This window comes from Bactrocera tryoni, unplaced genomic scaffold (assembly GCF_016617805.1).
Source record: "Bactrocera tryoni isolate S06 unplaced genomic scaffold, CSIRO_BtryS06_freeze2 scaffold_11, whole genome shotgun sequence".
NCBI classification, from domain to species: Eukaryota; Metazoa; Arthropoda; class Insecta; order Diptera; family Tephritidae; genus Bactrocera; species Bactrocera tryoni.
The window spans coordinates 12,519,777-12,533,691 of NW_024395824.1; the positions used below are offsets into that span (position 1 = coordinate 12,519,777).

Consider the following 13,915-nt stretch of genomic DNA (forward strand, 5'->3'; position numbering starts at 1 on the left):
TCGGCTGAACCGTTAGGCTGACAATTGGTGAGGATGTAGCTTGGAACCTCGATTTTGACGTTACTCGACAAACAATCATATCTGCCGAAATAATCTTTTCAATTTTGAAATGTATTTTGCAAACACATATTGAATTGAATTTTATTTCATCGAATACAATTGCATAATCGACGGTGATTTTGCAAAAAAAGACCTTCTGTGGAAATAAACGAATGACTGTATACGACTTTCCGTGCTGAGGTCCGGACGTTCTGCGAGGAATAGCGTTTCATTATAAAATATAATGGGTACAGAAGTATAAATATATAGTAGATTCATATACATATGTCTTAAAGCTGTTAAAAATTAGTGATACCACTACAACTTTACTTTACTTGTAGCATTCTACAAGTAGGTTCGTTTCAAGAGTTGAGAGAGAACGTTGATTAAAAAAATTGCTATACGATAGCGCATTTGGTAGTATAGTATGTACTATAGAAGACGCCGTAATTAATATAAATTGGGGTAATGGAATTACACAAAAAAGTTAAAAATATATATGCATGTCATTTCGTAAACTCAGTACAAACTAACTCTCTAATTATGTTAACTTAATAGTAAACCATATTTTTGTCCAACCATTGCTATCATAAATGTCCTTATTGGTTCTACCAATGGCTGTTTTTACAATTTTATAAGTGCATTAACATATATAAATTACAACACATTTTAAATACAACATTAATTGTTTATTTTTATTTTATATGCACCCTGCGAGAAACTCTTAAATGCATCATTTATGTGTAGGTTTCTTGTCTAAATCAGTATCAGCCTGATATCAGTATTTGGTGTCAATGAAGTATAATAAATTACATTCTTTATTGAGTCAACACATATTGGCAAGTTTTTCTTACAGGGCATATATACTTGGTAAAAAGTTATATGTAACCATATAAGTCCTTAGAAAACACTTACATATTTATATGCATAATTATTACACTTGAAATAACAGCAATTTCTTTTATATATAATAAATATATGGTATCGTTATGGTTGTTCAGAAATTAATTTTAAATTATACTAATAAAAAAGAAGTTATAACAATGTCTGTCTGTAGAATTGTATGTGTTTATTCAGCTTGAGCGCCCTGTTAAATGAGTGTATCATGTTCGTGTATGCGTGTTTATGTGTGCCGGTAAGGCTTTAAATGTACATTTGTATTAAGTATCATTATTATAATTCACATATCATAGTATTTATTAATGTAGGTTTGTATCTATTTTTAGATTATGCGCATGTATACGTATATATATATATATATATGTACAAACATGTGTATTGGCATTTGTGTTTGGTATTTGTGCATAAAACAAGTTACTAACAAAATACTTGATTCATAGTTTAAAATATGCAAACCTGTAATTGCAATTTTAGCAGACCATTTGCTAGTACCGTCCAAAACGCTTTGCTTAACAGCTTTCATGTGACCTGTGTGACTTTTCTCTTCTACGCTGAATACCGCACTGCGCACGTGCACAGTTATTGGAGTAGTTGTTGTAGATAGTAGGTTAATATTTAGGTTGTTAAACGATAGGTACATATACATATTGATAGGTTTTAATAGACTATAAGTAGATGGCTATGCGTAGATACATATCATGATTTAATTGTTATGGTCTAGAAAACATATTGTTTTCTAATTAACCTGTTTAGGGCGAGCATGAATTTTAGAAACAAGTTTTCCTTAATTATAGAAAAAATAATGCTACACACATAACAAAACTAAATAAATAATAAATCACGTTATGACAGCAAATACTTAATGTATTGGTAAATTCTAAAAATATTGGGGTATCTTTTGGAACTCCGCTATGTAAGCCCATTATGATTAGCATCTTACATTAATTGTAATTGTTGTTCATTGTTTCTGTTGGTTGTTGATTACATTTGAAGCATGCGCATCACAAAAATTGTATATATTTTCCAAAATGGAAACTAAATAACTAACTTCGACCTGTGATTTTGATATTTCTTATTTAATCTCTTTCCTGCCAACAAATACTAAAAAAATTAAACTACAAAACGTCGTTCTCTCATTTGAAATGCTTTAAAAAAACTTAAAATTTGTGTTGTGCTGCCTTTGCTACACTATTAGTTATGATGTTTTTAAGAGCATAATCTTATTACATTTTTTATCATAATAATAATTATCTGCTGGAAAACCCCTACTGATAAAGCAAGAATTATTTAATAATAAAATGCATTGAATAGTTACAACTGGTTAAGATAAAAGTATAATATTTTTTCATATTTTGAAATAACATATGAACCTGTTGTTAATAATATTAATACAAAAGAACGCGTAATTGAAAGCTTAAAGTAAAAGAATTACATTCTGTAAAGTTGAGGGAGGTATTGGTTCAAAATTTCTAACGTTTAACATATGTCGGAATTCAGTTTACAGTAGTGCTTATTGAACAACATTATTCACTTTATATTTTGCTTTTGGTGTCAATGGTGTCGATACTTTATAATAAATGTACAAATTTGACTTTTTAGCAACCAAATGAAAGAAAAACCTGTCTCAGTTATTGAATAATATTTCTATTACTACCAAACAGGGGAAACATAACTTACAAAATAACAAGACAAAATGTTTCCTTCGGTTGCATTGAATCTATAATACTCTTCACAAATACAAAAGATTCCATATATGAACTTGATTTTGATCAGTCAGTTTGTTTGTCAGCTAAATGCTGTAGTTGTTCGATATGAACCATTTTTGCGAAGATTATAGATTTTAAATCAAACAATTTTTCATACTAGATCACGATCTTGTTCGATTAGTTTGCTGTAGTGTTTCGACCTGAAAAATTTCATCAGAGATTAAAGCGATACCTTAGATAATAACAATGTTTTTTGTTGCCCTGGATATCTAAACAAATTTTGATACTTTCCAGAGACCAGGTCACGGCCTGGTTTATAAAATAATATATATTGGATGAGCTTTTGTTTTCAAGATAATTGCATATCTAATATTTTGATAAATTTGGGCTTGCTAGTAATAAAAGGAGGATGGAGTCATGTGCGAAGTTTGCGCGAGTGAGGAAACTGAGGCGAGTAGGTCCTTGTAGCATTTACTACAGTGGCAATATAAAGGAGCACAAGTTCGGTGTGGGATTCGTGGTGGGAGTGAGACTCCGTCGCCAAGTACTGTCATTCACCCCTTTGGATGAACGTCTAGCCACAATCTGCATCAAGGCGACATACCGCTGATTTGCACCCACGCACCGACGGAAGAGAAGGAGGATGTAACTAAAGATGCTTTCTGTGAGTGCTTGGAGCGCACCTATGAGAACTGCCTCCGCCACGATGTCAAAATCGTGCTTGGTGATTTCAACGCTAGGTTGAGCAAAGAAGGTGTCTTTGGCACAACAGTCGGTAAATTCAGCTCCCACGGGGAAACATTCCCAAATGGGTTGAGGCTGCTCAACTTCGACGTGGCCCGAAATATGGTTATCTGTAGTACTAGATTCCAGCATAGAAAAATTCACCACGTTCTTTGGCTGCCCCCTGATCGAAATGCCACTAACCAGATCTATCATGTTCGATCTCCAGTGTTTTAAACGTGCGTACGCTCCGAGGTCCAAACATCGACTCGGAACACTATCTTGTTGCAGCCAAGATACGCAACCGGTGCAGCAAAAAACGCATGTCAACAAACACGAGAAGCTGCAATCACAAGAGACAGCCGAAAGGTTTTCTACTCGACTTGCACTCCTGCTTTCTGAGAGTACTCATCAGCAAATCGGTATAAGGGAACTGTCGGGCGGTATTTTAAGCTCCTCGAAATCCAACGCAAAATAACTCTTGCTAACAGGTGCTACTTTGGACTGAGTAGACAATTGAGAAGTAAAGTCCTCTCTCGACGAACAAAAACCAAACTCTATAAATCACTCATTATTTTTGTCCTGCTATATGGTGCAGGGTATGGACGATGACAAGATCTAATGACTCGGCGTTTCGATGGTCTATTGCTCATTAGCCACGGCGGTGTCTACGCCAGTAAAGACGAATAAAGAAGTTATAAAATTAGGTTTTTAGTGATGATTAAGGTGCTACGTTTTTTTCATGCATGCAAACATCTCGTGATCATTTTTCTCAAACTTCTTACCGTAAATCTGTGAAAACATTTTCGAAATTTACTAAAAATCAAAGATGGAGGTGTTTTAAATTACAGTTTGCAAAATGTCTGGTTTTACTCAATGGAAATTTCGCTTACATTTCAAATGTAATTTGCATAGACTACTCAGAAACAATGATATCCAGATACTAAAGTATATGTATAAGAGGGAGATGTGAATCAAAGTTTTACTCTCAAAAGAAACTCAGTTATTTAATACGTGATTAAGATAGGAATGATAGAACTGTTTTTAAAAGCATTGAACAAGGAAGGGTATTGTTTAAGTGACATTTGTAGAAATTTCTGTTACTATGGAAAAGTTGTAATATTTGTTGTTCCTCAAATATGACGACTTCTGAAAGATACCGATTTTATCAAAGTCATGAATATTGTGGAAAATGTAACTTGGATAAGATTAGTGTAGATAATGGAAATTTTCCTAGATAACCGCAAGGCAACAAATTATGAAAAACATTTCCAAGATACAAATGAAATTAAAAACATTTCTGTTGCATATTTTCTGATTTTTGTCAAGTAAAATGAAAATAAAGATTTAAAAATAAACGAGAGAAAATCCTGCAAAATAAGATAGTGTCATGAATTGTAAGCAGAAATGCATCCAAAACCGATCTTATAGTATATCTAGGGCAACAAAACCACTGCAGACCAGCGTAATCTATGCCAAATTTCGTCATATTTCAAATAAAAAAGTTTTCCATTGAAGGAATTGATATGCAAGAACTGTTAATAACTAAAGTAATATACATAGATTCTATTTGGTAAAATAACACATCTTATTATTTGTCATACTTTACTTTACTCTAAAAAGAAAACTTATTAAGTAACTAGAAAAATGAGAATGAATTAACAAAACGATTTTTAGTACTTATCATTTCCCATTTATTAACACAATGGAAAGTTGCGCTATTAGTATTTTCAGTTGTTTAATACCAAGATTACCCCGCTCAACCTTTTTTAAGAAGCTTTCAGTTACAAGTGTCATGTTCTAATGGTTTGAGTGACACACTCGGATTGACTAGGCCTCGTGATGAAACGACTAAGCAAAAACTTATTGATTCGACAAATAAAACTCGTAGCTAAACTTAGACTATAAGAAATGAAATTTATAAATATATCGAAGTTAATGAACACAATTGCATGTGTTATTATTAATACCGTCTAATACCCTTCTGCAAGCCCTGTGTTGACATTTCAATACTTTCTTAAAAATAATGCATCCGACCAAAACCCTGTAGTACAAGAGCTTTGTTATAAACCAACGAACTACACCAGACCAAACGTATTATTCATTAATATCTTGTATAATTAACATGCCGTCAAAGCGTTTTTGCTTTTAAACATTATATACGTAGTACCCATTTATCAAACGAGTTCAATGCAGAAATATACCTGTCTTATATTACTAGTATTTGCACGAAAACGACGATACGTACGATATCTAATAGTAAATTATATTTTTTAAGTAAAATAATCGTAATAAACATAAATGATAAAATAAATACATGTATGAACTTATTAATTGAAACCAAGTGAAGTTTATTTTTATTAAAATGTAATGGTAAAATCATTGTATTTTTAAACAGTTTTTTTTTTGTTATATCTTCATAGTTTTGTATATTAGCACTCACAGATATACATACATATATATCTATATATAAATATATATAAAATATAAAAAAATTCATAGCTCGCTTCAACCACTTCAAAAAAATAGCTTAATGATTTTGTAGGTCATTGAAGCTCTTCGAAAAAGTTCTCTAACAATTTTATCATAAGCCTAATCGTTTAGAAGATAGTAATAAATATTGAAATTTGTCTATTTTAGTTTATTTAAGTTGATTTTATAGAAAGGTCGAAAAATTTCAATTTATTTTGTGAATTTCAGGAAAATTTACACAATTTTGAGTTTCTATGAATAGAAAAATATGATTAACCAATTAAACAATTTTTTTAAGTTGTTTGAAGAGAGTTTTGAGTTTTTTAACTGACAATAAGAAAAAATAAAAAACCGTTCGGCGGAAGACCTCCCCATTACAATTAAGAGATCATACATGGAGAAGCTTTCGAAAACACAATTGTTGTTTTTGACCCACCCTAATATATAACTATATATGTACATATATATACATGTACTGTGTCCACAAATAAATCATTAAATTTTTATAAGTACAGGTAAAAAATTATAAAATAATTATTTCACCTTTTTCGTATTTCGATAATAACATACAATTCGTGCATACAAGTAACACACTTTTTTATATGATGATTGAAGCAAGTACTCAAACTATAAGGACAAAGTTTAAGTCCATGGTATATCAAAAGATAATTGTGTAGGCAAATTAATAGTTTTGAAGTGATTTGCATTTATTCTCCTAGATAGAATTTTGCTGCCACGCCAAGAAAAGAATATGCCACTAAAACGGATATGCCAGCACAGTATCGATTCAAAATATGCGTCTTAGTTTGACTAGTTCATATCATAGTTTTTCAATGGCCTGCACAATATCGATCTCAATTTCGTATAGTTTCTTTAAAAAACTGTGATGGGACAATAAAAAGCTAAAACTGTAAAATTATTGAAAAAGTGTTCTATGTAACTATGTGAAGCATTTATGAAACTACATTTAAAATAAGTTTTGAAACAACCTTAGTTGGCAATGCTACAAAGAATTATTACAATTTTTTAAATCATAATAATGTGCTTTCTTGGTGGTTAGCAATAGAACCCAACACACACAGCAACACAAAAATGTTTGGATAGTTTAAATTAATATTAAATTTTTTTGGCATTTTGGCTTTTTTGCGTTCTATTTAGAAAAAACACGTTTTATATTAGGTTTGGTATGTTTCTTCAGTTCTAATGGATACTATACTATAAATGCATATAACTATTACGTGTCACCTTGTTTGTACGAGATAAACTACCGATTTTAATAAAGTTGACCATACTTGCAATTTTGATAGATCTTAAAAGATAGAGTACTTTGAACCTTAACTTAAAGTCGCGAAATTTTTGTATTGCAAATTATTTGCTTATTATACAAATATATATCAAAAGAGTATAATTATCCATAAGGTTTTAACAGATGACCGTGTTATGTAAATTACACACTGCTTTTAGTATATTGCGCCATCTACAACAAAAGAAATGGTCACAATTGCATTGCAACTACTTTGTCAAATGGTGGACGAACGACGAACGACGCAACAGCATATATATATATATATATATTATGTATATATAACTGTGAGTGTGTGTATCTTTGCCGTTTGTTTGAACGGCACTATATTCAAATAATTTTATAACTTAAACCTATGGAGCTTACCGGATTAATTCGAAAATTTCGGGCTTTTCACGTTCACGCTGCTTCATGCGATCCTTCATTGCTGTTATAATTGAATTCGCCTTATCTTCAGCTCCATGCTTTGAGCTTTTTTCGGCGGCTCCTTTTTTATTAAAAAGTAAAAATTTAAAAGAGACTTTTCTGATATATCGTTTTTTGCGCTAATATGCTTGGATGATTCTAAATACATATACCACACTATTAATAACATAGGTATTGTCTAAATGAGTTACACCTCCTCCTCAAATTCTCGAGAACACCACACATCGATCCACACAAAACCGAAACACACTACAGAACACACGGGATTTATGGGGAGTCAAAAAATGGAAAAATCGCGTATGCGGGAAATGTTCCTCGGATAATGGGTCTTAAATCGGGTTCGAGCCAGCGATGTTTTTTAGGGATTATAAATTTATTCGTCTTAAAAATCGCTAGGTCGAAACTCGTTTTAGAATCATAGTCTCTTGAGGTAAGTTGCTCAGAATGATCCGTAGAACATTTACGATATAGATTTTGTAGAAAAAAATGGACCCGGATTTGATGGATTTGAACAAACTATTGTCAAGTAAAAATGTATATTTGTACGGAAGTCCAATAGGAATTTTTCACTAAGTCGACTCATTCAAAAGTTATTTGAAGTTAAAATCCAATCTTGGAACGCATAAGATGACTTTTACAAAATTTTTACATGATTTCACAAAATAAGACCTCAAAACCATAGAATATTTTATTTTTTAAGACTTTTTATTGGTTTATATTCCATAAATTCACTGGGATTTTGTTTTTTATTTAGCACGATTGAAAAAACGACAAAAAACATCTATTTAAAATATTAAAACTTTTTATGCCTTTTACTTAAATTTTTAGGGGAACAATTGATTTGCTTCAACTATTTATAACCTTCAAAAGGTGACATAAATTTATAATCTGCTTTCACAGTGTAGCGAGTTTGCAGCTTGATAGTATAGAAGTATGTACATAATAGGTGCTTTTTATGCATGTGGAAATAGAAAAATAAAGCGCACATAATTTAAGTTATGGCAAAGTATTTAGCTTTATTTAAAGATAAGGATTAGTCATTATGTTTTAAAAATTAGTCTACGCAATAAAATAAAATCCTGCCGAGAGGCCAAATTTTCTACCACTTTTTGCAGCAATTGGGGGCCTTATGTCAGCAATAACGCGCCGAATATCTCTTTCAAGTCGTAAATCGCCACGGGGTTATCTGTGTAAACAAGCGACTAAATCGTTCTTGGAGGTCACGTCGCGAGATAATACGCTCACCAAAAGTCTCCCTCAATAAGTTGATTCCAAAGGTATCCACACACGTTAAGCATTCACAGTAATTCATTATGGCAGGCTTCATTTTTAAAGAAATGCGAACCTCTGAGACCAAATAGTAACTTTTCGAGGATGAAACGGCGTCGCAACAATGACTTGTGAATTATAATCTCTTCTAATGCGTATATTTTTACTAACGTATCCATTCAACCAAAAGTGACCTTCATCGAATGTAGGACGCAACGCACGATACGTCCCCTGGGCCAAACCAATATTTTGGTAATAAATTTGTAGGATTTGCAAACTTGTTCCGTAATAATCCTGTTCATTGAAATGGCAAACCATAATGAGTAACAGCTGTTAATAAGACCAACACTGAAAAAAGTATTATCTCATTGAAAACCACTTGTCTAAAAAAAACCCTTCACATGAAAAACGACACGAGTTGAACGTTTTTTGTTCGCAGTTATTTATGACACAGTTTAAACTAACATACATACATATGGATACTATATTATATGTTGGAGTATAGTATATAAATGGATAGTGCGCATAGTTATAAACAGATATTTCTTCCATAACTTCAAATGTTATATTTCTATGTATAATATTTTTAGAAAATATACGTACTTTGCAAGCAGTCAGCGTTTAAGAGATCCTTGCATTTTTCATGGCATTTCACGCCACATTCTGTACACCGAACTCCCTGTCGTGCGATGCCCCATAGCAGTCCTTCACATTCGTAGCAGTAAGTTGGCGATGTTGCAGTCCACAGTACGAAATTATGTGGGGTTGTTGACGAAATTGGATAAATAAGCGCTTGTAGAGCCTTTTTGTAAACGTGCATTTTCTAATGTTGGACAAACGTAAATTAGTAAACTATATCTCTTAATTACAAATTATTTATACAAGTTAATTTTAACAAATCTTTTAATGTTGTCTTGTTTCAAAACTTTTAACTCTAACTCTATGTAAAATCGACAGATTTTTATAAATAAACGTTGCCATAGTAGATATTTATGTGAATTTTTTGCGTCAGTATCTTATTCAAGATTGGGAAGAATATACCGTCAGTTCAAAAATATATTCCTAATCAAGTGCGATGAATTACAGATTCTATATTCAATCGGAGTTTCTTAATATTGAAACACATATCCTTGAATTACTTCAAAACCATATTTTAATTAAGAATTCCTTAGATAAATTTTAATACAACTGATTAATTTAATAAAACACGGTCGGCATATATTCACTTCCGCCTTAATACTCATGTTTATCCACTGATGGCAGGCTTGTACTTGAATTACTACTAATACGGAGTCTAAAACGCCGGAAAATATTGACTAGACCATTTGTAAAATAAAATCCTTACGAGGCTGTTGCTGACAGCTATCCTCTGTAAGAAAACCTTACTACGTTCGAGTTTTCGAGTCAAATATTTCACTGCGCGTAAATTAAGGGATCTTCTCAGTGTGAAATTTTCGAAAAAATCATTTTTTTTGTTACAATATCGGATAGTATACACTGTAATAAGCATTCTCTCAAATTTTGAAATCGAAATTCAAAATATTACGGTCGCTATAGCGTTTCTTGTAGAAAGGAAACAGAGTCCGTAATGGAGCGACTCTAATCTTTAAACACGTTTTTCTCAGAATGGTGTTTCTCACTCACTCACTCACTCTCAAAAAAAGAGTTTTGCAAATATCTAGTTCCAAATTGGAGAGAACATTTTTAACATCATTATCTATCGCGCTATGAAAATCTTTTTTTTTTTAAATATTCCTATTTTTTCTAAGATTGCCCAAAGAAAGGGCCAAATTCGATACTTTTTGTTCAAACCGCCGCCATTTTGTCAGATTTCAAAAAAAAAACACTCCATAACGCGATAGCTACTTTTCTACAGATTAATAATCTTTTTGAAATTTAGATCAAAATTGCGGCCGCAATCGTGGACATCGTACAGGACCTTTTTTTTTAAGTGTAATTTCTACAATTTATTTAACTATTATACACCCAATCAATGAACATAAAAAAATCATTCTGTATTAGTCATGAATGTGTTTATTTATAAAAAAAACCGGACCGATTAGTTAATTTAAACATAAAAAAATTTCGAAAATAAGTACTTTTTCGAAAGGTCACACTGAGACGATCCCTTACCCACACATTCTAGAACATCCTTTTGGTACACTTTTGCCCCGCTTTTAACTTTTTTACACCAAAGTGAAGAGGGAAACGCATTTACAGGAGACTGCCACCAAAACATTCCAGCAGCTGAATGGTGACCACGTTGAACCCATGGAAAAACATATTAGGAGGATTATCTTGCTCTTGCAAGATAGCACGATGCAAAAATCCTATACCGAAATATTCAAGGCCAAGAGAGCACCCATTGCAGAATCTATTGATATTTATAGGAACAGCTGATTCGGTCAATTTATTGAGAATGACTGTTGTGAATTAGCGCACTTTCTGCATTCATTCTTAACAAAAAACTGTAACAAATCTTTATAATTTAAATTGCAATTATAGAATATATTTAAAACTTACCTTCCTCAACAATTTAACGGCGAAATATGTCTTTATGTAAAATGACAGCTAAAACAGGTTTGCAATTATTTTTTTACGTGTCATTGCACGAAAATAAACATGAGTTTTGGTCTGACATATTTTATAGGCATTGCAAATAATTTTCTGCGTTTGTTTGTTGTTGTGCCGTTGCATCAAGAGGAAAATTCTGTAATTCGTGCACCGTGCAAGGGTTTTGTAAGAGCAAGAGAATTTCCCTATTGTATTTTACATCTTCGGCAGTTTTTGAGTAGTTTGTTCTGTTTGTTATAAACAGTCAAAATTTTTTTATCTGTAAAAAGTACCATGTGCCACTGAAGCCGTAGCTTGCATCTGTTGACCCTAATTTGCTTCAAGGGCATTGTCAAAAGATGGTCGACGGTAGGATTTTATGGGGAGAACATCTCGGATAAGTCTTGACATAGATGAGGTCGATATATCCATTTCCCTTGACATTATTTCCTGTTTTCAAAGAGTGGCTAAATTAGTTCGAAACACGCGAGGGAAACTACTTCTACACTCGTGGCCACGCAAACCTTACCACTATCCTTTCTTAAATTTTTTTCGGTCTTTTTCGTTCATTCGGGATTTTCTTCAATTTTGTTTTTTATTTTTTTAGTAAGCATAAGGAAACTAAATTATATTATCTAATTAAAATTATAGTTTTTAATTTATTACGTGTAATGAGTAAAACACAAATTAGCTTTTCTGTGCTTATACAAAAGCTGCCGATTTTATTGTTTTTAAAGTAATTCACCGACTAAACTTCGTGTTTCAACTAAAAAAAAAATAAAATAATATATTAATTTCAATTATAGTGTAAATGAAATTAAATTAAAAAAATAAAAAATATAATTTTTTCATCGGATGTCAGTCTCTTACATTTCGAGCTCATTTTGTAAAGCTCACTATCTTTGAATTGATCTATAGCTGAATGTGTTTTGTTTTTAATTTTTAATATTTTAATTAATAACATGTCATTAACTTATTTCTAAATAAAAAATTTTTATACCGCATGAAAATTTTAAGTGGTAAGGTTTGCGTAGCCACGTGTGTATTTCGGTCAACAACTGTAGATGCTTAGGAAAAAAGATCAATAGTGCAGTAAACAAACAATCAAAAAATATTAATTTTTTGATGAAACTCATAAAATTCACTTGCGCTTTTTCCCCACTTCTGTTGATTTTTTATGATTTTCTTTAGCTCCCCACTCCGCTGTTAATAGACAAAAGCAATCTCTGTTCTGATGGCACTGCATATAAATTATAATAAAAAATCATGACACCTTTTTCTAAGAACTTCCATTCGCTGCATGCATTGAAAGCTTTGTAACAAAATTTATGGCAAGACTAAGTAGTATTTCCGTTCCTACTCAAATATTTCTAAAGTTTGGAATAGCATTATTGACATATTTTGCAATAAATCTATATAGTTGAAGGTCCTTTGTTATTAAAATATTAACAAGAAAAATTGTATATATACCTACCAGTTCTTCGTCATTCAAAGTGGCTCGCGGTACGGCTGATGTTAATCCGGCATTGCGCTTGGTGGCTGCCATTGTCTATAATACGGTGTTAGTTTGTTTGGTTGGCCATTAAACGTTAATTATTTATGTATGTATATCAAACATTAGTTTAAGAATTTTTCAATTATATTTCATATTTTAAAACATGTTCTAATGTGAAAATGTCGTGTCAATTAAAATATGAGAAGTATACAAATGAATTGCTTGTCGAACTACGTATGTATAATTATAAGGATGGGTAAAAAAAAAACAATTCTTTTATTGGTACTGAGCAGTAAATTTCCCACAAAACTATGAGTTTTGCTATTCAAAGTGATTCATTGAATGATAATTAAGTTACAAAAATCAAAAGAACAAAAATTTGTTTATAACTTTTAAATAATTAAGTTTACGGAAAAATTGAAGAGATTTTCGTAGAGTTGTCTACCCTATTTTTCAGAGTAGCAATCGAAAAAATATTATTTTTTTACCCACCCTAACATACATATATACCAGTCACTGAATGCATATGTAAAATTTTTATTGCAAAGGATCAGACCATTAAATGCACACAAATAAAAAACCAATTATTTTAAACATCCAAAAAATTAAAGAAGGATATAAATAAGTAAGGAAGATCAAAGTTCGAGAGCAGCCGAACTCTTAATACTCACGCAATTTGTAATAACTTAAGATATGTGAACTGTTTCATTCATTCATCATTAGATATTCGTTTTTACTTTCAATTGATTTTCTTCATTTTCTTCAGATCATACTACAGGTCATGTGTTCATATCGGGTTTCTACTATACATATCTAACATAACTTCCGAAATATCTATTTTAAAATCAACCAATGTAAATCTTCACAAATCACTACCACATCATCGCACTTTACTTCAATATCCCTTCTTAAGTTATTCTTCAGCAAGTAATATGCTATCCCTGTATATCAGAGTGTGAGATGTCTCAGATATTGAGAAAAATTATGCACTACGACCTGTGTTCTATTGTGCCTTCTTCACAAATATTA

At 31.6% G+C, this 13,915-nt stretch overlaps 1 protein-coding gene across 7 annotated transcripts in view; it reads right to left on the bottom strand.

Moving 5' to 3' along the window:
- The window catches only part of LOC120779452, a 112,186-nt gene that overhangs the window by 67,013 nt on the left and 31,258 nt on the right, over positions 1–13,915 (bottom strand). For 5 of the 7 annotated variants that reach the window (XM_040111708.1, XM_040111706.1, XM_040111710.1 and 2 more), the window contains 4 exons: positions 12,866–12,940; positions 9,442–9,661; positions 7,510–7,630; positions 1,396–1,502 (listed from right to left, as the gene is read on the bottom strand). In XM_040111708.1, coding sequence (XP_039967642.1) covers positions 1,396–1,502; positions 7,510–7,630; positions 9,442–9,661; positions 12,866–12,940 — 523 coding nt within the window. The remainder of the gene's footprint in view (positions 1–1,395; positions 1,503–7,509; positions 7,631–9,441; positions 9,662–12,865; positions 12,941–13,915) is intronic. The other 2 variants (XM_040111709.1, XM_040111707.1) reach the window with 1 other exon arrangement.